This window comes from Amblyraja radiata, chromosome 10, assembly GCF_010909765.2.
Source record: "Amblyraja radiata isolate CabotCenter1 chromosome 10, sAmbRad1.1.pri, whole genome shotgun sequence".
In the NCBI taxonomy this organism is placed as follows: Eukaryota; Metazoa; Chordata; class Chondrichthyes; order Rajiformes; family Rajidae; genus Amblyraja; species Amblyraja radiata.
This window is the reverse complement of record NC_045965.1, coordinates 25,801,101-25,827,550: the sequence shown is the minus strand read 5'-3', so window position 1 is coordinate 25,827,550 and position 26,450 is coordinate 25,801,101. Positions and strand designations below refer to the sequence as shown.

The window sequence follows — 26,450 nt, the reverse complement described above, 5'->3', positions numbered from 1 at the left end:
TATTCAAAGGAACACGGCGTCATTAATACTTGTTCAAAACACTATAACATTTACTGAGGAATGTGGATAGATACAGATTCATGACATTGCATAACAAGGTGTTAAGTACTTACCGTTAAGATGTGCTAACAGCACTAGTTAACAAATCGTTTGTGTATGATGGCCGTGCAGCGGTTGTTATACATGTTCGTTTAAAAAAATCCGGATGGCGAATTTAAAAAAATCTTTATTTAGCAAAGAGAATTCGTATTTCCGTACGAAATACTGAACATTAGTGCGGGGCCCAATTGGGAGCAATCGGTCAAATCGGCTTAACGCCGGCCCTGGCTGCTTCCTGCAGACGTGCTTTACTCATCCTATTCTGCACAATGGTATAGAGGGGCTGACCTGGTTTTAGTGTCACGAGGAGAGGAATGGGGTGGTGTGCTGTTGATGTTTAGAGTCTGTGATACTCTTGTATTTGATTGTATTTTGCACTACATGGTCTTAACAAGTCTGGTAAAATCACAGTTAAGTGATCTTCTATTAAGACTTGATAACCTGATTTTAAAGTCAAGTCCTCGTTTATTTGCAAGGACTTGACTGACTTCAATATAAAAATGGTATCTGCTTTGGTCCGTCTTCACCGTTGCTCCCATTTTACAGCTTAAAATGTTTTTTTTTAATTTTTCCTCTTTTGAAATATATTTTTATCCCTTTACTCTTTCAGTTGAATTGCAAGAATTGCAATGAATAATATCAATAAGGAGCTCAAAAATGTGCATGTTTTGCTCCGCTTCATCTCTTTTTATAAAAATGTTGGCTGTGATTGAGACTTTTTTGGAGCGTGTCTTCTAATAAATTCAACATTTTCAGATATTAATAATATAGAAACAAAGGATCTGACATCACTGAGATGCAGAGAACCAAAGTGTCAAACGAGGGGGAAGTGACAGATGCTGAGGAAGGATGTTATGAGCTTTGAGAATATGTTACAGCATGCTGCTTGCATCCAATGATGTAGTGTTTATCAATAACAAACTTTTAAAATAATATGCATGCTGTCATCCTTTTCCACTTCTTAACTGGTGTGTACTCTACATCATTAAAAACAGTGGAACTGCCAATAACTCTTGCACCATGTAATAAGTTTTGCAATAGATTTGGGTGGAGTCAGCCTGTGTGTTCATTTGAATTACTGAAGTCAGACTAATGTGTTCATTTGGATGACTGAAGTAGGATTCTGCACGAGTTGCCCTCTACTATGACCACTTAAACAATTTATTATTAATTGCTGACAATGCATTAGGGTGGACAAAACGATGAAAACAACTGAGTGTAACAGGCCCGTACGAAGCTTTTCAAAAAGGGGGGTGGCATGACCAGATTACAAAAAACTTAATGTGAAATAATGTGTGCGCTGCACACATCACGAGCGCGAAGCGTGAAGTCCCTCGATGCCGGGGTCCAGGGCCCGCTTAAGGGACTTGGAAGCTATGGGGTTTTAGATGCTCTCTGATCCATTCTGAGCCTTGTTTTGGAGCATTTTTGCACCAAATTTATGACCAATATTTCAGAAATTAACAGGAATCTGAGGTAGCTTTTTCACGCAAAGGATGCTGGGTGTATGTAACGAGCTGCCAGAGGAGGTAGTTAAGACTGGGACTATCCTAATGCTTAAGAGACATTTGGACACGTACAGGGATAGGACAGATTTAGATGGATATGGGCCAAACACGTGTGAGTGGGACTAGTGTAGATGGGGCATGTCGGTCCGTGTGGGCAAGTTGGGCTGAATGGCCTGTTTCCACACTGCATCATTCTATGACTAAAAAGTGAAGAAGAAAAATGCATGTAGATAAGTAGAGCAGATTTGAAAGAGGAGTGAAATGCAAAGGCAAAGAGAGGTTTATGGGTGCAAAGGAACATAGGAAAGGAGGGGGAGAGTGGGCTTGGGCAGATAGGTGAAGGGAAAATAATCACAAAGTGCTGGAGTAAATCAGCGGGTCAGGCAGTATCTGCGGAGAATATGAATAGTCGACGTTTCACAGAATGCTGGAGTAACTCAGCGGGTCAGGCAGCATCTCTGGAGAAAAGGTATAGATTATAGTTCGGGTCAAGACCGTTCTTCAGTAATATTCATGATGTGCCATGCATAGACATTCCTGAATGTTACCCAAACCATCGTGAGCTACTTTGTTAGAGTGCTTGCCCTCTCCTATAACGTCTCTGCTGCCTTGGGTGATGCAGGACAGGACACAAGCTTTGGGACATGGTGTGAAGCTGTTGCCGTCTGTCCCAGCCTGGTAAAAACCTCGATGGAGTGGATTTGGAGAGGATGGTTCCACTAGTGGGAGAGTCTAGGACCAGTGGCCACAGCCTCAGAATTAAAAGACATTCCTTTTGGAAGGAGATGAGCAGGAATTTCTTAAGTCAGAGGGTGATGAACTGTGGAATTCATTGCCACAGACAGCTGTGGAGGTCAAGTCAATGGACATTTTTCAGGAGGAGATTGATAGATTCTTGATTGATAGGGGTGTCAGGGGTAATGGGGAGAAGGCAGGAGAATGGGTTTGAGAGGGAAAGATAGAGTCATAGGGTGATACAGTGTGGAAACAGGCCCTTCGGCCCAGCAGGTCCCATCTGCACTAGTCCCACCTGCCCACGTTTGATCCATATCCCTCCGAACCTGTCCTATCCATGTACCTGTCTAACTGTTTCTTAAATGTTGCGATAGTCCCTGCCACAACTACCTCCTCTGGCAGCTTGTTCCATACACCTACCACCCTCTGTGTGAAAAACATACCCCTCAGATTCCTATTAAATCTTTTGCCCTTCACCTTAAACTTATGTCCTCTGCTCCTCGATTCACTTACTCTGGACAAAAGACTCAACCATATCTAATCAAATCATGATTTTATTACCCTCTATTAGAACATCCCTCAGCCTCCTGTGCTCCATGAAATAGAGTCCCAGCCTACTCAACCTCTCCCTATAGCTCTGGCTCTCTAGTCCTGGCAACATCCTCATAAATCTTCACTGTACCCTTTCCAGTTTGATGACATCTTTCCTATAACATGGTGCCCAGAACTGAACACAATACTCTGAATGCGGCCTCACCAACTTCTTATGCAGCTGCAACATGACCTCCCAACTTCTATACTCACCCGACCCGCTGAGTTACTCCAGCACTCTGAAACGTCACAGAACAGGGCAAGATTAGCAAGTTTGCTGATGATACAGAAGTGAGTGGTTTTGCAGATAGTGAAGATGGTTGTGAAAGATTGCAGCAGGATCTGGATCAATTAGCCAGGTGGGCAGAGGAATGGTTGATGGTTGCATGGTTCCTTGAAGGTCGTGTCGCAGGTATATCAGGTGGTCAAAAAGTATTTTGGCACTTTGGCCCTCATCAATCAGAGTATTGAGTATAGAAGTTGGGAGGTCATGTTGCAGTTGTATAAGACGTTGGTGAGACTGCATTTAGAATATTGTGTTCAGTTCTGGGCACCATGTTATAGGAAAGATGTCAAACTGAAAAGAGTACAGAGATCCCCATCCTGGATCAGTCCAATCAGGGTTTTGTCATCCACAAACTTGAGAAGCTTGACAGAGGCGTCTGTGGAGGTGCAGTCATTGGGTGTGAAGTGGTGATTGGAGTGGAGTGGTGATTGGAGTGGGGTGGGTGTAGAAGGGCCCAGTCTTTGCAGACTGAGGTCAGGCTGTGAGTGGGTGTGAAGTGGTTGGGTGGGGTGGGAAAGGTTCCACTCTTTTCATACTGGAGTCTTGCCTTAAGTAGGTGTGAAGTGGTGAATGGGAAGGAGAGGGTGCCGGGTCCATTCTTTGCAGACTGGGGTCTGGCTGTGTTTGTTGGGGAGGGGGTTTCAGGATTACGTTTCTGATTTTCAAGCCTGCAGTAATACGCCCCCAGTAATACGAGTCTGAAGAAGGGTTTCGGCCCGAAACGTCGCCTATTTCCTTCGCTCCATAGATGCTGCTGCACCCGCTGAGTTTCCCCTGCAATTTTGTGTACCTTCGATATTCCAGCATCTGCAGTTCCCTTTTGAACACTCATTCAGGTTGTTCGTCAGCTGACAATTGTCCAAAGAGCGGGGAGCTTTCCTCTTATAGCTGGTGATTTCTTGCATGCCCTTCCAAACTGAAGAAGAATCACTAGCTGAGAACTTGCTCCTCAACTTCTCAGAGTATCTTTCCTTGGCAGCTCTGATTCCTCTTCTCAGCGCTTTATCGATTAGGCTATCTTTTAACTCTTTAACGATTAGGCTATCGGCTTGACGCATATTTGCCCCCAGCACCCCCCCCCGATCTCAAAATGGAAATGTTACATCTGTATATAATGATCCCATTAAAATGTGTTTTTATGTCACAAACTATGGAATTCATATTTTTCAGTATTGATATAAAGGAAAAGAAAGCAGTTCCAATTGTTTGATATTATTTGATATTGTTTAATATTATTCATATGGAGGAGAAAATATAATAGCTCTAAAACCTACCTTAAGTTTGCAATCTCACTCAAGATAATTCCCCTTTCCCTCTCCCCTCCCCATCTCTCTCTCCTCTCCCTTCCCCTCTCTCTCCCCCTCCCCCCTCCCCCATCTCACATCCCCCCTCTTTCTTGCGGGGGGGGCGAAGATGAAGGTGGCGCGGGCCCAGCGGGCGGGGGGAATGAAGGTGGCGTGGGTCCCGTGGGGGTGGCGGCCCAGCGGGCGGGGGGAATGAAGGTGGCGGGGGTGGCGTGTGCCCAGCGGGGGTCAGCGAAAGTGGCGTGGACCCAGCGGGGGTGGCGTGGGCCCAGCGGGGGTGGCGTAGACCCAGTGGGGGTCAGCGGGAGTGGCGTGGACCCAGCGAGGGTGGCGTGGGCTCAGCGGGGGTGGCATGAACCCAGCGGGGGTGGCATGAGCCCAGCGGGGGTGGTGCGGGGGGAAGGTGGGCCCCGGCGGCAGCGGGAGGCGAGGGGAGCGGGCTCCGCCGCAGTGGCGACTGGTGTTGGGGTTACAGCCGTTGGGTTCAGATTCAGCCACTCCCGCCCGGGGACGAGAGAACAGAGAACTGACCGTTTCCAAAGTGGATACATTGATTTTTTTTTTCCCCCCCGATTTTTTTAAATTTATTTTTTATTTATTTTTTGAAATTTTTTTTTGGGTCACTTTTTTCTTTCGGACGGCCATGGTGTAATATGTTTTAGTCTTCGCAATGTTTTTTATTTCTTTGACCGCAAATCTTTTTTCAGCCTTTTTTTCTTTAGTTAAAGGATATTTTTTCCCATTAGTTCTCAAATAGATTTTTCTTATGAACATTTGCATAAATGTGCAGCTTTATTTGATCAGACAAAACTAGCATTGTTTGTGTGTCGTTGAACGAGAAATGGAATTGGATGGGTGCTAATGGGAGGTTCAACAGTGAGGTGGTAATGATTTGTACCATACCTGCATGTAATTGGCAAACCAAAAGAAAGTTAAAATGTCTTCTGTTGGTGGTTGTCGATTGGTTTGTCACAAATTTGAATACAGCTTCAAATTAGATTTCAGACAAACATCATTTTACTATTTTCAGGGGGAAAATGGGTGGTATTTCATTTCAAATACTGAAATCCTCTTGTTATGAAGGCCAAGTTAATGGAATGTTGGCCTTCATAACAAGAGGATTTCAGTATAGGATGAAAGAGGTTCTTCTGCAGTTGTATAGGGCTCTTGTGTACAGTTTTGGTCTCCTAATTTGAGGAAGGACATCCTTGTGATTGAGGCAGTGCAGCGTAGGTTCACGAGATTGATCCCTGGAATGGCGGGACTTTCATATGAGGAAAGATTGAAAAGACTGGGCTTGTATTCACTGGAGTTTAGAAAGATGAGGGGGGATCTTATAGAAACATATAAAACTATAAAAGGACTGGACAAGCTAGATGCAGGAAAAATGTTCCCAATGTTGGGCGAGTCCAGAACCAGGGGCCACAGTCTTAGAATAAAGGGGAGGCCATTTAAGACTGAGGTGAGAAAAAACTTTTTCACCCAGAGAGTTGTGAATTTGTGGAATTCCCTGCCACAGAGGGCAGTGGAGGCCAAGTCACTGGATGGATTTAAGAGAGAGTTAGATAGAGCTCTAGGGGCTAGTGGAGTCAAGGGACATGGGAAGAAGGCAGGCACGGGTTATTGGTAGGGGATGATCAGCCATGATCACAATGAATGGTGGTGCTGGCTCGAAGGGCCGAATGGCCTCCTCCTGCACCTATTTTCTATGTTTCTATGTAAACTCAAATGTTACCACACCTGGCAGGATAACATGGTGACTAAACTGAAAGATGATGACAGAGTTTCATTAATTTGTGGTTGATATCTAAGATGTGAAAATCAATGTATGACTTTTCCCCACTGTTGTACCCTTTCTTAAATTTGGACATGATAATGCCAGAGTAGCAGGTTCTGTTCTGCACATGAAGGAGGTGTGAACCAGCATACAACGTTTTCCAAGTTCAGTTACCTTGGAGACATATCCATTGCAAATGCTTTGGAAAAATATTTCCCCTATCAGCTGAAAAACCAAATCATAAAACATGAGAAAAATGGAATGAACATGATCTATGGCACTCACTGATCTATTTAAAAGTAACACAAAGTCTATAAAAGGAATTGCAAATTGTACATTTCAACACATATTTTATACATCCCAGCCAACATACCTGAACCATGTTAACATTTGTGGATTATTTTCCACTTCAAATGTTAATTATGTTTAATCTGAGTTTAAGATGTGGGCACACAGAGTATTAGTCTTCAGTTACAAAAGAATAATTTTCTAAACTCTCAAGGTATTTATTTTTCCATTGACAACCTTGTCTTTGTTCACGTGCTGAAAGTGTGAACTTTGTTGATTTGTAATTTATTTTTATCAAAGACTTGCAGCAGTGTTATTTTTTTAAGTTTGCTTTAAATTGGCCACTGAAACACCAAGGTCTCATGAGAAGGACAAATCCCTGCGGTCAACCAGAATGTTTAGGTGTGCCAAGTTCATGCATCTCCATAACTTAGCATGCTTAGCAAACTCAAAAAGATAAAAAGCAAAATGAAGTTAATGAATTGTTAATGAGCATGCTTTTCACGGTACCTCGGCACACGTGGCAATAAACTAAACTTCTACTTTAACTTCAGATACCACTGTACCATACTGACTCAGTTCATCAGAAGACCTGCAAGGAATGAGTTGGAGGTTTATTTAAAGCTTTTAGTCAGTATTGTAATTTAGGGAGCATGGTTAATTGCAAAGGGTTTAAATGAATGACAAGTGATATTTTTGGGAAAAATATTAATAGCTGAAAGGAAGTTCAAGTGTTCAAGTTCAAGTGAGTTTATTGTCATGTGTCCCTGTATAGGACAATGAATTTCTTGCTTTGCTTAAACACACAGAAGATAGTAGGCATTTAGTACAAAACAGATAAATGTGTCCATATACCATGATATAAATATATACACACATGAATAAATAAACTGGTAAAGTGCAAATAACAGAAAGTGGTTATTAATAATCAGAGTTTTGTCCGAGCCAGGTTTAATAGCCTGATGGCTGTGGGGAAGTAGCTATTCCTGAACCTGGTTGTTGCAGTCTTCAGGATCCTGTACCTTCTACCTGAAGGTAGCAGGGAGATGAGTGTGTGGCCAGGATGGTGTGGGTCTTTGATGATACTGCCAGCCTTTTTGAGGCAGCGACTACGACAAATCCCCTCGATGGAAGGAAGGTCAGAGCCGATGATGGACTGGGCAGTGTTTACTACTTTTTGTAGTCTTTTCCTCTCCAGGGCGCTCAAATTGCCGAACCAAGCCACGATGCAACCGGTCAGTATGCTCTCGACTGTGCACCTGTAGAAGTTAGAGAGAGTCTTCCTTGACAATCCGACTCTCCGTTATCTTCTCAGGAAGTAGAGAATGACTATTTCACAATACAGTTTGGTTTCTGCTTGCCAATGCCCTTGTGTGGCTGTTACCATGCTGCACAACTTTATGAAGCTGTCATAAAGTTGAGCAGTTTCAGAGAGATGCATGGATGATGTTGGCATTTAGAGTAGTTCTGAGAACTGGGGAGATAAATGCAGACTGTTACAATTGTATATAAGAATTTGGGTTGTTGCTGAGAAAACTTTTGCTTAACCTCGTGGAAGCAACAAAGCACATCACACCTAATGGTCTTGATACAGCTCTTATTTCTCGAGAATGGGTACACTGACACTCACAGATTTTAAATGCAAAGGAATTAGTGACTCATGAGAGAAACAAAAACCTTCAGGAAACAATAGCCCTCAGCATTGTATGACTCGTATATCTGTTTTCTTGTAATTATTCATAATTTAGCTGGATAAATTTCAAATGAAATGATAACATATTATGGAGTGTGGAATTTATGGGCATAGTAGCATTGCAACATATTGTATAAAGAGGGACTCTTTATGTGTAACTTTAAATGGTATAGTAGGCATATCAGTCACATTTTGTTCCCTTACAGTGTTCAGATGTGCTTACTTTCTAACTGGGTGTACTGAGGATTAGCTGATTTTATTCTCTCCTTTATGGCACTGAGGAGAGCTGTTGGCTGACTGACAACTGCCAGAGTGGATCTGGATTTCTTTGCTGTGTCTTTTGCTACCTCACTGGATTTTCCTGCAGAGCCATCGGAGCTGGTTTAGCAGTTTGAATCAGTATGATATGAATAATTGTCATATACTCAACTAATAAACCAGCAAATTAGATCAAATCCTCTTGCAGCAGGTTGAGAATACAAACTTAGTTTAAAATTATCAGGAAAGAGAATAAGGATCATGATTGTGGATGATAAAGCTGTTGGATTGGTGTTAAAATCTGATATTTGCAAGTACATTGAAAAAGAACAGTTCCCAACGTTAGTCGATCAGCTCAATATATGACTCCGCCCTTATATGAACATGTTTGACTCTTGAGCATCCTTGAGGAAGTCAGTCAATCAATTTAAACTATTGCTTCAGTGGTTCAACAAAATGGTGTTCTCATACTTTCTCAGAACAATGTTGTGAATCAACGCATTGAGCACACCAATCATCACTCAAGTTTAAGTACACTGAGGTCTTTGCAAAGCTGAATCTTTTACTACATTTTAAATCTGCCAAAAAACTTCATAGTGCATGACTTGAAGTCACAATGATTTTTTAAAATAAGTTTTACATTGCAATCGTTTTTTAAAAGCTGCTATTGTTAGTAAAATATTTGTTATCCTTGGTCCGAGAAAGTGCTTCATTGGCATCACAGTTGAGTTGAAAATGTAGGGAAAAACATGGAGAGGATTCTACTTTGCAGTTTTTATGCACGTGGCAATTTTCAATTGTTATTAAACTGCTGAGCCATGAAAAGTGATCATTAGCAAATGGCGATCCCTAATCTCTGGTCTCATCTCAGTCACATAATCTTAACTTTTGTTTTCTCAGCTTTAAATCATTAAAAAAAAATTGCAAATTCCAACAACTGAAGTGAAATGACATCTTGTTTTGGTTTGGCTTTGTGTTTGTTTAACCAGTGACAGAATTGCAAGGATGAACATTTTCTGGGTGCAGTTCACATTCATTTGTTTAGTCAACTGAAACTTTCTAACATGGGGTTTGGGGAAATCAGATAGTCAATGGAATGTCAGATTATTCATTAAATTCAATCATTTGTTGACATACTTTAAAAATTGTTGCCAGTGTGTGAAAAGGCATCTGAGGACAAATATTTGTTTAGGGTTGTTGAGAAGTATTTGTTTTAACCAAGATAGCGCAAATGTAAGCAATTAAGTTTGTACAAACCATTAGTCATAAGTATTTGTTTTAGGGCAACACGGAGCTGCTGCCTCATAGTGCCAGAGACCCCAGTTTGATCCTGACCTCAGATGTAGTCTGTGTGGAGTTTGCACGTTCTCCCTGTGACTGCGTGGGTGCTCCCATTTCGTCCCGCATCCCAAAGATGTGCGGGGTTTGAAGGTTAGCTGGCTTCTAAAACCTCCCTAGTGTGTAGGGATTGGATGAGAAAATGAAATAACACATAACTAGTACGAACGGGTGATCAATGGTTGGCGTGTACTTGGTGGGACGAAGGGCCTGTTGCCATGCTGTATCTCTAAACATAAAATTAAAGGATGTTGGAAAATGTTGCAGTTACTTCTTGTTTCAATGCATTTATCCTTTTGAATGCAGTTTGGTTCATTATTCTTGCCCATCAAGCATATCTCCAAGTAGAATAATGGTCGGCATATGTTTATTTTTTCTGCACGTTCTATATAATGATGATATGTGAAAATAACAAGAAGCTAGTTACCTTATTCTGTGAGGATTGTGAAAAGTATCACATTTGACCAAGCTCAGTGACTCGTGAAATGGCACATTTTACTGTATTGTTGAATCTTCCTTGACCGGGCATGGCAGGGCTCTTCTTTCTTGAGCTTTATGAGCTTTAACTATATTGCCTCCAGATTTCTGGCCAACACAGTAGAAGTGGTTCCGGATAAGTTCATAATTTCAAATTCCTATTGGCCAGTATTCCATTGGCTGTTACAGAAAAGTCAGCTAATACATCTTTATCCCTCATCACAGGATGTAATAATATAAATGAAAATGATTTTGAATTTTCAGAAGACTGCTGAATGTCAGTCATAGATTTACTTTTTGCATCGAGGGATGTGTAAACAAAAACTGAACTTCATTTGAAAGGACATATTTGATTACTTTTATGGATCTGTGCCGGTTTTATTTCTTATTCGGAATCATTGGACAGAGTGAAGAGTTGGTTAACTGTTGGAAAATTTGGGCTTATTCCTGAGATTGACTGGTAATCCTCCATCTATACATAACTAAACTCAGATCTTGTTATCTTCCGATTTGCGTGGTCACTCTATTTGCGCAAAAACGGTATTAGTCTTTTCTCCTGTCACTCCGCGGGATGGTCCGCCCCTTCCTGCGCCATCGCGTCTTTACTGGAGCTGAGGGAGGCTCTGGATGGCCATCGGAGGTCTCCAACCACTTTTCGGAGGGACCGGAAGCGGCCCGGCGCGGTGTCGGAGATGTCGCCAAATGGAAAACGGAGACTGATCCGGCAGAGGTGAACATCCAGCGACCAGCGCCCGCTGTGAGTCCACATCGCCCGCACACCCCTCCACGCCCCACACACCCTTCTCCCCGCCCACACACCCTTCTCCCCCCAGCCCTTCGCTCCACAACCCCCCACCCACACACCCTCCCCCTGCCCACACACCCCTCCCCTTGCTTCCCCACAACCCCCCCCACCCCCACTCACCCCCTCCCCCCCACACCACCCTCTCCCCCCCGTCCTACACTCCCCTGCCCACGCGCACACACCCTCCCCTCCTCCCCTCCCACCCCACGCCCTCCTTGCCACACACCCCCCTTCCTCCCCCTCTCCACTCCTCCCCTCCCATACATGAAGAGGAAGGGGAGGAAGTGCTGGGGGATGAGGGGAAATGAGCCATGCCTGCACAGTTAGGGGCTATTGGTGAGTGGTGGAATAATGCGTTGGAGGAATGGGTTGCGTTGGGGGAACGGATTAGTGGTAGAATATTGCATTGGAGAAATGGGTTGCGTTGGCGAACCAGGCCTCCCATGTGATTGGGACCCATCGGCACCCACTTAGTCCAGTCCCGATTAAAAGAGGAGTAGTTTGTTTTCATCGAAAGTTTGTTCTTGTTGTAATCTTTTTGAAAAAAGACTGCAATATCGACTTGTTTTTGTTATTTACCCTCTGCAATAGCTCATATTTGCTTAACCCTGGGTTGCATTCAACTGACAATTACGTTATTTAATTCAACCTTGGTTGATTTCCTGCCATCTTGGTAAATCTTTCAGCTCTTTGTCTTTTGATTATCATGCTGTCATGGTTACATCCATTGGCCAGAACTTGTGTTTCTTGCTTCCTAACGTTACAACAGGAAACAGCATTGCATGTGTGGCACAACCGATTATTTTGATTTATTTTGCACAATATTGTTGCCTTCATTTAATACAAAGTTTTTACTCCATTGAGCCTTGCATCAAGAAGAGGTTTCATGCTGAAGCCAGGACTCTTGTGACTATGAGAATGAATTGGTTGCTTCTCATTTTCATCTGAAATCAGATAAGTAAACACAGTTAAGTTACAAAATGCCAAATGTTGTTACCCACACGGAGGAGAGTAAAGCATGATCGGGAAGTCGTCTGTGCGGGGAAGAATTATCATACATCATGGGACATTAAGCTTGGTGTTAACATGACATCTGTCATTGTTATGTTCAAGGTTCACGGTTCATGGTCTTTTATTGTCACGTGTACCAATTAAGGTACAGTGATATTCGATTTACCATACAGCCATACTAAAAAAAAGCACCAAGACACACAACTTCATAAAAGTTAACATAAGCATCCATCACAGCAGATTCCCCACATTCCTCACTGTGATGGAAAGCAGTAAAGTCCAATCTTTTTCCCTCTTTTTTTCTCCTGCGGTTGGGCAGGCGAACCATCCACAGTCGGGGTGATTGAAGCTCCCGCAGCCGGTGGTCGAAACCTCCGGGTTGGGGCGATCGAAGCTCCTGCAGCTTGCAGCTCCCAAAGTCGGTCCCAGGATGTTAAAGTCCACTGGATCCCGCGGGTGGAGCTCTAAAGTCGATCCCTGGCAAGGGGATCACAAGAACTCCTGAAGTCGGTCTCCAGCAGAGGCTGCCTAGTCCATGGTGTTAGGCCGCAATGTTGACTAACACACACACACGCGCACACACACACACACACACACACACACACACACACACACACACACACACACACACACACACACACACACACAAAACAAGCTAAAGAACACTAAAACATACATTTGCCACATACTATAAAACACAAAGAAGGAATGGACGAGGCAGACTGTTGGCATGGCAGCCATTGCTAGCGCCACCCGGTTCAAACTTAGTATGTTCTTAACTAATTAGGATTTTGCTTTGGTGGAATCCAAAAAGTAAAATATGGTATGCATTTATCTGCGTTTGCCATGTAATTACATCTCTCAGTTGAAACATCAGCTGGATTTTATTTGCATTCATTGAGGCTAATGCGACAGATTCTGCAGAAATTTGTTTTATTTCGTCTGAAAAGCAAACTATGTTTCTTTCAGGAATGGAATTTCAATTTCGGAAAAGAAGGATCTCATGGTGGTAAAGGATGAATCTCTTCTCTTTGTCCAACGAGCATGTCAACCACACGTCAACAGGACTGAGTCACTTCGGTGAGTTCTCAAAGTGCTATTTGTTTTCTTCATTTGAAGAGAGCTTTAGGGGTAAGTTTTTTTTTTGTTGCACATTTTGACAAATAAATTATACCTAGCAATGAAATCAGATGTTCTACATTATTTAAATTATATTTTAATTTCCCTGGACATTCAAAGGAGGGCCATTTAAGAGGGAGCATGAAAAAGAGTTCTCCCAAACAAATTAAAAAACGCTCCTTTTTTGTGGCCTTTAATTGTTCCTCAGGCGAACTTCGCAAACTGAATCGAATGGTTGGTTGAATGTTTTCCTACAGTGGTGACTGTAAGGTGCTGGTTGGTGTTGCTGATGATGGTGAGAGCAGTCATTTCAAAAGTTAAAATGAGCTTGGCTTGGCAATTCAATTCTAGCTTGGGTAGGGTGTAAACCTTTACAATCTTTTAAGGGCCTGATGGAATAGATTTTGATAAAATGCTGCTAAAGGACAGGTAAAGCAATAGAAAATTAGATCATTGTTTTGAGCAACGTGAAAGCTTACTGATGAGTTTGCTTTTACACTTGTCTTGGAAATGCTTAAAGCAGCATTCCAATGGTAAAATTATTTTGTATGAATGTACAAACAAACAATTTATTCCCATGCACTGCTTGAGGCAGCTGATTGAAACATTTAAGCTCTGTCTGCCTTGTCTGAAATTCTAGAAGTTGTCTCTGGACAGGAATGTAGCATTTAGACCGTTTAGCCCACCCAGTTTGCAAATGGCTTTCACAGGGCATTACAATGCAAAACTTGCAAGACAAGGATTGTCTTAAAAGCCCTGTCCCACGGTACGAGTTCATTCCAAGAGTTCTCCTGAATTTGCCTTGATTCGAACTCGGAGATTTACGGTAATGGCCACTCGTCGGTACTTGGGGCTCTCGTGGACATTTTTCATCATGTTGAAAAATCTTCACGAGTCTTCCCGTGCTTACCTGCCGTTAGCGAGTCTTCCCGAGTACTTGCCGTTAGCGCTAAGAGGCGTCTCCAACCTCCGATGTACCCACTACGTTCATTCTCCGTGCTTACCACGAGTTTGATTTTTTTTTAAACTCGGGAGAGCTCTTGGAATGGACTCGTACCGTGGGACTGGGCTATAAATAATCATGTTTAGATTGGGAACTAAACAAAGCAAATCTCCAGCTCACAGAATAATGGAACTTAAAGGATTTGGCTCATTGCGCTTGTGCAGATGCTGACGTACTGGAACAATTGACGTTTGCCTTTTATATTTTTTACACTTCCTTTCCTTCCTTGAAGCAGCAACAAAAGCAATTTACATTTAGGTGGCGACTTCAACATAGTAATGGGCCTGTCCCACTTAGGCGGATTTTCAGGCGAGAAGGGGGAGACGGGGTGGGGAGAAGGAGTGGAGATAACTTTTAAGAAGCCAGAGATACATGGCTGTGAAGCTCGGTGGACATTAACATTACCGGTCGGTTATCCTTGGTTCTGAAAACTACTGTTTACGTTTTTTTCCCCAATGAGCCACTGAAATTCACTGGTCAGCACGGCTACAACCTACGAGAACCTACGAGAACCTATGACCTCCTGGCAACCCACTACAACTGCACATATGGCATGTGAATCCTCTCTACTCTCCATGGCGGCTTCATTCTGGTTGCTGCAAATTTTTCAACATGTTGGAAAATTAGGGACGACCAGAATGAAGCCGCTACAAGTTCCGAGAATGCGCGAACTATTCACGACCATGGAGGTGACTTCCCGGCAACCACCAGCGAACATGTGGCGACCATGTGGTGACTGCATGGTCTCCTGTAGTCGCCTAAAAAGTCTCCTAAGTGGGACAGGCCTCTAGCATATTCCAAGAAACACCCACAGAGACACCTTGTAGTGTGGCAGATGAACTGAGTTGTTATGAAGTACTTATGAATTAAATCAGCTGTTCGAGAGACAAGAAATAAAGGTCACAACTCTTGGTTATTTATACTAAGATTGGCCTTGCTTCTCTTCTGTTGTAACCTAGCCTTGGGCTTGGTGGCCCGATCCTGCTCCAAATTAATAAAGCTCTCCTTCCCCACCGTCCAACCTGCCCACACCCACCTACATGTCCCATTTACACTTGTCCTACTTGCCTGTGTTTGGTTTATTTCCCTCAAAACCTGTCGTATCCATGTACCTGACTAATTGCTTCATAAGATTCTGCCTCAACTACCTCGTTCCACAGGTCGTTCCTTACACCCACCACTCTATGTGTGAAAAAGTTCCCCGTCGGACCCCAACAAAATCTTTCCACCTTTCACCTTAAACCTATGTCCTCTGGTTCTCGATTCCCCTACTCTGGGCAAAAGACTCTGTGCATCTACCCAATCTAATCCTCTCATGATTTTATACACCTCCATAAGATCACACCTCATCCTCCTAAGCTCGATGACAAATATGATCAAACAGGTGTGCTTTACAGAACAAAAAGGATAGGTGGCTGCGAGGCAGAGCAGTTCAAAAAGAGAATTCCGCAGCTCGGTTACTGAAGATAATTCTACACAAAATGGGCAAATTGGAATGGAGGTAAAGGGCATCTTGGTCATGAAAAGATTGAAAGTAAAACTGAGAATTTTCAAAATAGAGGCTTTAAATGAGAACCAATATAGATCAGTCAGCATCATGGATTGGTGGGTGAATGACTGAGAGAGTTTGGACTTGGTTAATAGATCTTTGTAGAAACAAAGAACTGCAGATGCTGGTTTGTGCCAAAGATAGACATAAATGCTGTAGTAATTCAGCAGGTCAGGCATCATCTCTGGAGAAAAAGGATGGGTGATGATTCAGCCAGGACTGAAGGTGTGGCCCGACCCGAAACATCAGCCGTCCTTTTTCTCCAGAGATGCTGCGTGACCTGCTGAGTTACCCCAGCGCTTTGTGTCTGTCTTCAGTAGATCTTTGTCTGATATCATATTTGTGGGCAGAGGAACAAAATAACTTTATTTCTGAGTATTGTGGCTCTCGGATTAGCAAAACCAAAATATTGATGGCCTTCATCTCCTTGTAAAACATATTACTTTGGAATCGAAATGGAATTAACATACCTGAGAAACCCCTTCAGTGTTTCAGAAGGCTAGAGAGATAATTAATTGATTCCTTTTATGTAAGAACACCTACCACAAGTCAACATTATCTCTGTGAAGTATAACCGTAATTTTTGCGACTTTGCCTTTTCATTTAATCCTTTTCATTGGTGTCTGCTGAGTTATTTTGTATTATTAGAAAACAAAACATTTTTAAAGAACAAATTGGGTCTCTATTGTCCAATATGATCATGTTGAGGCCATTGACTGTACATTTTCATTGAATATGGATCATGTCAACTACATTTCAGGAAACAGCTGGCTAACTATCCAATGAAAGCCATCATCTATTTACAGTGATGTGTCAGTGTGTTGCAGACTTCACATTGTAATAACAAAATATATATATTGGACTCTGGAGTGTTCCAGGTTGTGCACCCAGATACCTTTCTGGCTATAAGTGTCTCACTGATGTCTGTTCATTTAAATGAGATCACTGATCTTCACTAAATGAAGCATTGACATTTTTTTCATTTTAGTCAAATGGAATGTTTCTAATTTTGTAAGTTTAATCTAGTATTAAATGAATGTTATTTACTTTTTTACATTTAATGTTTTGGCATTATATCTTTCAATTGTTTCTAAATGTCTCTGATCACCGGAGGAGGTTTGAAATAATGGAAAAGAGCTTCTGACAGCATAAGCTGTCATAGGCCAATGGGCAACACTGTCGGCAGGCCCTCAATTTCTCCTGCCTGCAGCTCAGTCACTGTCCATAGACTGCCCTATCTTTCGAAACGGCCACAACATTGAGGCCAGCAGCAAATCAAATGTTGAGTGCCTGTAGAAGGTAAATGCAACCATTCTACACGAGGCAAACATAAAGCATAGGAAGGATCCAGGGTTACCTAGACCATAAATTCAGCTGTTGGATTATATTTTCCTATTGAGGAATATGTCAACACAGCTAAACTGTGTATCTCCAAGTATAAACACACACACTATTGATGAATTAAAAATAATTTATTGTTGCAAACGATATGTATCTCAACGCAGGCTACTTAAAATTTATGCAATAAAAAGAGTTGGTCAAGATCCCTCTAACTGATTATATATTGCCAAGTTGTAAGTTTCATTGAGTACATAATTCATTTAAACAGTCCAATAGCTTCTACATTGGTTGTCCAGTCATAAAGTGGAGAATATTCAAGTGACTGCTCCAGTGATGAAGAAGCTACTGTTTATTAAATATTTCCTCCATTTTGCTGGTACAGGCTTGTAGACGAACTTCGTGGGTGGGTCCATCGACATGAAGTAATCAGTGACAAGTCGAGGAAAGGATCCAAGATGCTTCATAAATTAAGGACTTTATCGGTATGTACTTGCAACAAAAAAAACACTGACTTTGTGGCTTGTCAAGATCCTAATAATAAAATGTGCATGACATTTGCTGAAATAGAAGTCATTTGAACTTCATATTTGGAGATGAGAGTGCAATTGAGTCAGTGGGCTTTGGGAAAAATTTTGGAGCTCTGTAAACAATGTGATACAGAGGAGCCAAAAAAAAGTCTGTTTCCAGACAGTTACAAAAGGATCAAAATGTGATTTTTGAATCTTCAGTTGGCATGGAATTTTAAAACTCCTATTATATTTTTGTTCTTTTCTGGGCCTTTTCTTTAAAATATTACCATTTTTAGATTTGTAAATGTGAGTCTCCTTTATGATTTATTTTTTACAGATTTTTTACTGATTCTGATATACAATTAAGCTTTAGGGGAATGAACAGGATATCCTTGAATAAATAGCCTTAGCTGTGGACTTTTCAGGATCAGGGAACAACCATGTAGGATAGACACAGGGAAGAGATTTCTTCATGGTGAAAAATCTTAAAATGTAGAAATTTTTGAATGCTCTGTCATCAAATATCTACATTACTGGTTTCAAGTCCATAGGTTTTACAGGCTAAGGAAGTTGAATGTTGGGATTGAAAGTGTAGTTGGCTAAGGTACATGAATCTACCATTAATTGAATGGTAGAACACAATTGAGAAACCGCGTGGCCCAATTCTGCTGAAATGTTTCCTGCTCTAATCCTGTGCCTTAACAGGAATGCGGTAGAGTTGCTGCCTTACACCGCTAGAGAACCAGGTTCAATCTTCACTACGGGTGCTAGCTGTACGGAGTTTGTACGTTCTCCCTGTTCCGACGTGGGTTTTTTCCAACTGCTCCGATTTCTTCCCACATCCCAAAGACATGCAGATTTGTAGGTTAATTGGCTTCTGTAAATTATCCCAAGGGTGAAGGATAGAACTAGAGTAGTGGTGATATCTGGTCGGCGCGGACTTGGTGGGCCGAAGGGTCTGTTTCCACGCTGTATCTCTAAACTAAATTAAACTAAAAGACACATGAAGCTGGAGTAACCCGGCACATAACACACAAATTGTTCCTTAAACTGAAAATCACAACATAGTCTGAAGTTTCTTTTATTTATGAAACAAGTTTATTTTTAAAATTCTATATTATCCAGCAACATATTTGGACAAAAAAGGAACTGTGACAATACAATTCTCATTTCTATTAATGGCACTCAACTGTAGTTTGATGGGATTCTGGTTGGTAGACTCCAATAAACCTAGAATTACATGGTAGTGAGAGTGAGTTCGAAAAATCACTTGTAAGTGTAATTTATTTAATTTTTTTAATTGCTGTTTTACTTCAGCTCCAAGCAAAACATGATCTTTATGGTTGGCAGTTTTATATTTACTTTTTTTCCACAGTATTTTCTCTTTTCCCAGATCAGCATGAGAATTACATTGCTGAGATTGGCACACCTTGAAAGGATAGTGGTTTGTCGGCATGCAAACATGATTTTACATCTCCTAAACATTAAGAACACATGTGATACAATTAATGCCACAATTACAATATTCATTAATTATAGGCCTTGAAGTTAGTGTGCTGCTTTGCAAATTTGGTTGTAATAAGTTTTTCTCCAGAGATGAAACAGTATTTCTGATGAAGCAGAACAGTTCCATTCATTTGGAGGTTCCCTGCCACTTGCACCAGTTTTTTATTGGCTATTTGTTTTGGTCCTCAGCGCCATAGTTAAGATTAGGGGCGGCACCATGGTGCAGTGGTAGAGTTGTTGCCTTACAGCGTTTGCTGGTGATACAGGCTCAATCCCAACTACGGGTGCTGTCTGTACGAAGTTTGTACGTTCTCCCCGTGACCGCATGGGTTTTCTCTATGATCTTCGGTTTCCTCCCACATTCCAAAGACGTACAGGTTTGTCGGTTAATTGGCTTGGTCCCGAGTATGTGTAGGACGGTGTTAATGTGCGTGGGATCGGTGATCGATGCGGATATGGTGGGCTGAAGGGACTGTTTCTATGGTGTATCTGGTCATTCATCATTTCAATGTTCTTCTAACTTTGTCAACAAATTCTTCCAATTCTGAGAAATAATTTGTACATTTATTGATGTCATGTGTTACAATATAGAAGAAAGCCATTTGGCCCATCGAGTATGCAAGCTCACAGAGTGATGCCATCAATCCCATTCCTCCACCCAGTTCCTTATCATGTCTTCTCACCCCTGATTCTACTGCTGCCCATCTACACTGAGAGAAATTTGTATTTGATAGTTAACCAACATATCTTTGAGAGGAAACCAGGGGACCCAAGGGAACATTCAACTCCAAAAAGACAGCATTGGAGATCACGCAGGTCACTGGTACAGTGGGACTTAAGAATAGCAAAGATAAACTGTGATCATTTTGAATGGCAGGCAAGCATGAGGGGCCACACATTTTCTTGTGTTCTAGTGATAGCTGTAATGCTACAGTGTCACCCCATATCCTTTTATATGATGAGAGAGGGGCTGACAGTTTTTGATGAATTAGTTGATGATGGCATTAAGCTGCCTTAATTGGTAAGTTTTAAGGAGTCAACAAGCTAGGAAATGTATTATTTACAAAACCAAGGCTCTGCAGCACGCTTCACAGCAGTGTGGGATCGTCATGTCAAGGGTTTCCTTCGTGACTCATTAGATAGAAATTGCACTTCTGAGTTAACTTCTGACCCAGCTGGTGGGTTCAAATTATACTCCAGAGATTTGGCCACATAAATGATGGAGTGCTGCACAGTCAGAGGTGCTGCTTTACAGATGATGCATTACATTTTCTACCATCACAGATGGACATAGCAAGTCCCATATTGAAAACAACAGGGGAATGACCTTGATCCCTGGCAATATTTATCTTTAAAACTGCATTATTAGAGGTCTGCTATTAACTCCTTACTATTTGCAGGAGGTTGCCACAACCTTTCCCAAACTTCAAATGTGTAGTACTTTAATATGCTTTGGGATCTCCTTAGGTCTTTGTTGCAAAAAAATCATAGTCTGATTCTTCCCTGGATCTGCAGTTACTTTTGATTTATGGCAGTGCACATTTTTGGTCTTTACTCTCTCCCCCCCCCCCCCCCACCATCTTTGGCAGATTCTCGTTGAATAGAGTAGCACTAATTCAGTGAAGTAGATCATTTGATGCCTTATCAAAATCAAATCTGCAGACTCCAAATTATGAACTTTAGCTTCCAGTTGCACTTATAAACATGAATGTTTAGGATGAAATGATCAGTCAGTAAGATAGGCTGTTTCATTGACCTTTATGAAAGGTGTAACTACCATTCATCCTGGCAGATGGAGATTTTTCCATTACACTCCAGGCTTGCGTCTTGTTAAACTTAGAATGGTACTGCACAGGAACAGGCCTTACGGCCCACGATGTCTGTGTAGACATAGTGGCAAGACCGACTCTTATCTGTCTGCACATAATTCATATTCCTGTATATCCATGTGCCTATCTAAGAGTCTCTTAAATACCACTATTGTTTCTGCCTCCACCGCCGTGTTCCAAGCACTTAAGACCTCATGTGTAAAAAATCTTACCCTGTACATCTTTCAACTATGCCCCCTTAATTAAAGCTATGACCTCTATTATTTGATATTTCCATTCAGGAAAAAGGTTATCGTCTACCATGTCTATGCATCTCATAATTTAATATATAGGAATATCAAGTTTATTATTGAGGGGGTGGAAATATTTGGGAATTTGGCGATGAGTTACCCACTGCAAGTATTCAGATTGCAAGTGTTCAGATAACTACGTGATCTCCAGGTAGCCAGTTAACTCCCCCTCCCATTCGCATACTGACCTTTTTGTCCTGGGACTCCACTGTCGGAGTGAGGCCCAACGCAAATTGGAGGAATAGCACCTCATATTTTGCTTGGGCAGCTTACAAACCAGCAGTATGAATATAGAATTCTCTAACTTCAAGTTACCCTTGCTTTCCTCTCTCTCTGTCCCTCCCCCATCCTAGTTCTCTGACTAGTTTCACTGTCCTCCTGATTAAATTTTACTGATTGTATACCTCGTTGTCAACTTCCTTTCAGCTAACAATGATCCATTCTACATTTTCCTTGATCATCTTCCCCTTTGATCTTCGTCTTCACACCTTAACCTTCCATATCTCTGTCTCCCTCTCCCCTGACTCTCAGTCTGAAGAAGGGTCTTCACCCGAAACGTCACCCATTCCTTCTCTCCAGAGATGCTGCCTGTCCTGCTGAGTTACTCCAGAATGTTGTGTTTATATTCAGACTGTGATCTATTCTGTTGACCTGTTGTTGCAGATGATCCACAGTTTGGACAAAGATGGTTTTAATGAGTACCTGAAAGGCAGAAAACATATGGACATGCTTAGAAATAGAATTAGGGTTTTGGCAGCTAAAGGTTTGGAAATCAATGGAGGAGCAATGAAATTTGGAAATACAAATCAGAAGCATGCTGTCTGAGATGGTTCCTGATATGTCACATGATGGTCATTATAAGACCTATAAAAGGAATTCAGATCAACAGTGCCATTATTCATAGCTGATGATACTTTTATTTAAAATGTTATAACTCTGACCACACAGAAACCCAATGGGTATTGAACCCCTGCCCACCTACATTTCTCAGTGTGCCATCATATAACCTCAACATATTTACAAGTTTCTTAATTTGGATGATGAACACTAATTCTGTGTTCTTGGTACATTCTTTAAAAAGTAAATGTCTTCAATTTCACTTTCTCACCCTCTCCCTCTCACCCTCCCCCACTTCCTTCCACCCGTTTCCAACCACTCTCGCTTGTTCCCAACCCCTCTCTCCCCTTTTTATTCACTCCTTTTAACCACCTGGCATTCATACTATTTGTGTGATTCACTGGCATTTTTCTGCAGAACATTTTTCTGCAGACACCACTATTGTGGGGCGTATCACTGATGGGGATGAGTCAGAATATAGAAGAGAGATCGAGCAACTGTCCGTATGGTGCCAGCGCAATAACCTGGCCCTCAACACCAGCAAAACCAAGGAACTGATTGTGGACTTTGGAAGGAGTAGGAGGGGGACCCACAGCCCCATTTATATCAACGGGTCGATGGTTGAAAGGGTCAAGAACTTCAAATTCCTGGGCGTGCACATCTCTGAAGATCTTTCCTGGTCCGAGAACATTAACGCAATTATCAAAAAAGCTCATCAGCGCCTCTACTTCCTGAGAAGATTACGGAGAGTCGGATTGTCAAGGAAGACTCTTTCTAACTTCTACAGGTGCACAGTCGAGAGCATACTGACCGGTTGCATCGTGGCTTGGTTCGGCAATTTGAGCGCCCTGGAGAGGAAAAGACTACAAAAAGTGGTAAACACTGCCCAGTCCATCATCGGCTCTGACCTTCCTTCCATCGAGAGGATTTATCGCAGTCGCTGCCTCAAAAAGGCTGGCAGTATCATCAAAGACCCACACCATCCTGGCCACACACTCATCTCCCTGCTACCTTCAGGTAGAAGGTACAGGAGCCTGAAGACTGCAACAACCAGGTTCAGGAATACCTACTTCCCCACAGCCATCAGGCTATTAAACCTGGCTCGGAGAAAACTCTGATTATTAATAACCACTTTCTGTTATTTGCACTTTACCAGTTTATTTATTCATGTGTGTGTATATATTTATATCATGGTATATTGACACATTTATCTGTTTTGTAGTAAATGCCTACTATTTTCTGTGTGCTTAAGCAAAGCAAGAATTTCATTGTCCTATACAGGGACACATGACAATAAACTCACTTGAACTTGAACTTGGACTTGAACAAGCATTTTGGTTTTTTCTACCTATGACGCACATTATAATCTTATAGTCTGAATTCTCTCTCAATGTTTACATTGTAGAGGAGACATTCATGAAGCTGAGCTTATTATCTCGCTTATGTTATTGGAAAGGGAACATCAACAGTCTGCTAGCTTTGTTAGTGTACTGAAAGCAAAGGTTAGTGGGTTTTTGCTACCTTTGCAATTTAATATAAGACGGTGAAGGCCTGTCTTAGTTTCATCGGAATCCATTTTGTATTTTTATCATTATTACATTATTTGTATCATTATTAACTTCCACAGGCATGTATAGCTGCTGTAGGCACTGGCTCACTTATCATCATTGATGATACAACTGCTGATGGTAATAACATAATGAATTCTGAAGTATATAGACACATCCTATCTGCTCGTTCAAACGAATGCCTCAAAACTCATTGGCCAGCTGTTCATTCTCCAATGACCCCAAACATACTGCTAAAGCAAGTATGTTTGGGATTATTGCTGAACCCAATTGAGCATGCCTTTTATATGCTGAAGAGAAAACTGGACCAACCCCCAAAACTAACATAAGCTAAAGATGGCTGCAATACAGGTCTGGCAGAGCATCACCAGAGAAGACACCCAGCAACTGGTGATGTCCATGAATCGCAGACTTCAAGCAATCATTGCATGCAAAGGATATGCAACAAAACACTAAACATGACTACTTTCATTCACATGACATTGCTGTGTCCCAAACATTATGGTGCCCTGAAATGGGGGGACTTTGTATAAACACTGCTGTAATTTCTACATGGTGAAACCAAAAATGTATAAAAATGGCCTTTATTAAATTCTGACAAATGCACTTTAACCACATGTGATTTTTTTTTTTCTATTACAAATCTCAAATTGTGGAGTACAGAGGCAAATAATTAAATGATAGGTCCTTGTCACAAACATTATGGAGGGCACTGTATGTCATCGCTCCCAGTCACCATCCTTTCACAGACATCATCTTTATTCTATCTGCTCCTCCCCTTGTTAATTTGTTTGTGTTCTGAGTTCTCCAAGATCTTATAAAAGGTCATCAATCGGAACAATTAATTCTGTTCCTCTTTCCACACATGCCACCTGGCCTGCTGCATATTTCTAGCATTCTAGTTTGTGCTTCAGATTTCATTACTTTGCTTTTAGATTGCTTGATGAAGTTCCAGATTTAGGTGATCTATCACACTGAACAAAAAAAGCAAAGTGCTGGAGGAACTCAGCAGGTCAGGCAGCATCTGTGGGGGAAATAGACAACATTTAGTTTGGAACCCTTTTATCAGTCTGACCTGCTGAGTTCCTCTAGCGTTTTGCTTTTTGCTCAGATTCCAGCATGCACCGTTTCTTGTGTCTCCATTTCTACATTGAAAATAGTTTGTAATGTGGCTGATTTATTTCCTTACAGAAATCTGTGGATAAGAAGACTGATGTTGCCCATTATGTTACAAGGAAGTACACAGACATTAATGAGAAGTAAGTTATTATGTTGTAAATGTAATCCTCTTAAATTGTCTCAAGACATTTCTTAGTTTTGGATGGTTCAATGCAAAGTATTTATGGAATCACATATACCTTTTCTCGCCAACAAAAATCTAAGAGAAAACTGGATGAATATTTCAAGGCCCATGGGAGAAAACAATGTTGCAAGATTCTTTTTGCAAAGGCTTGCAAAGCCTACCATGTGGTCTGAAGTTATTTGGTTGTAAGGAGTTCTCTGAAAAGTATGTCATAAATGGATGGCTTGGGAACTTACTGTGGGAATCTTGTTATAAATCGTTTTTGTGGCAATGATGATGTGAGCCTGGACATTCTGTGATCCGATACTTGATCTGGCTCTTCAGACCCTGGAATAATATAACACCAGAGCCAATTTATTCTATTAACCTAAATATAAATGCAAATGAATCATGCAGAAATCTCCTGAGTGCGTTCCGTTGATTAGCACCGTAATATTTTGATAAATACTGTTTGGAGTTTTTTTGAGTCTTGCCATAATTAAGATGGGTAATTGAAAGATATGCTTCTTCTTCTTCTTCTTCTTTTGTGTGGCGTACACCGCCTAAAGTTGTTGGACAACTTGTTCTATTTGATCTTCCGTTTGTGCACGTCGGGTTGATTGCAATAGCCGAAACAGGGCGGACCACGTGAAGGTTGCAATCTTCTAACCTCGGATGATATGCTGAGGAAAAGACGTGCAAATGTGTCTTCTGTTGTTTTTTGGTATATATGTGGACAGCTGTTTAGGTTTATTATTGTCATGTTTAGTGAGGTACAGTGATAAGCTCGTTTTGCATGCTATCCAATCAAATCTGATGATACTACATGTAAATACAATCAAGCCAAACTCAAGTATAGTAGATTGAGCAAAGGGGAAGATACAGAGTACAGATGGATTCTCAACATTGTAACGCAACAGTTCCAGAGACAAAGTCCAATGTCCATAATGGGGTAGAGGTGAATTGGACAGTATCCTAGCTTATGGAAGGACTGTTCAGAAGCCTAAGAGGGGAAGAAGCTGATCCTGAGACTGGTAGTGGATGCTTTCAAGCTTTTGTATCATCAGCCCATGTATGCATATGTATAAACATATTTTATTCAACTTTTTGTGGATAGGTGTGATGTAGTATACCTTGAATGACATGTTTTGATCATTCTGGTTTAGTAGAGAGTCCTAAATTTTACAAGTAGCACTGGAGTAAAAGTAATGAGATCCAGTTCAGCTTGTCTCAAAAGCAGGTTTAAGCCTGATAGTTGATAGTTTAACCTACTCACAAAGATAGTGAGTTTAGGTGCTATTGAAGAAAAGATTGGACCGGTATTTGTTCTTGTTAAGGCGGAGACATTTGATGCGTGCTAGGGATGAAAATATATTTTTGATCATTATAAGCCTTTTTCACTTCTCTGCAAATAAATTAGAAAATATGGAACCAATTATGTTCAGCA

The 26,450-nt window shown here is 41.5% G+C and overlaps 1 protein-coding gene across 2 annotated transcripts in view; it reads left to right on the top strand.

Annotated features, from left to right (window-relative positions):
- atf6 (activating transcription factor 6) overlaps positions 1-26,450 on the top strand; it is a 226,792-nt gene that overhangs the window by 82,992 nt on the left and 117,350 nt on the right. For both annotated transcript variants that reach the window (XM_033028393.1, XM_033028392.1), the window contains exons 11-13: positions 13,140-13,250; positions 17,565-17,664; positions 24,913-24,980. In XM_033028393.1, the coding sequence (XP_032884284.1) occupies positions 13,140-13,250; positions 17,565-17,664; positions 24,913-24,980 (279 nt within the window). The remainder of the gene's footprint in view (positions 1-13,139; positions 13,251-17,564; positions 17,665-24,912; positions 24,981-26,450) is intronic.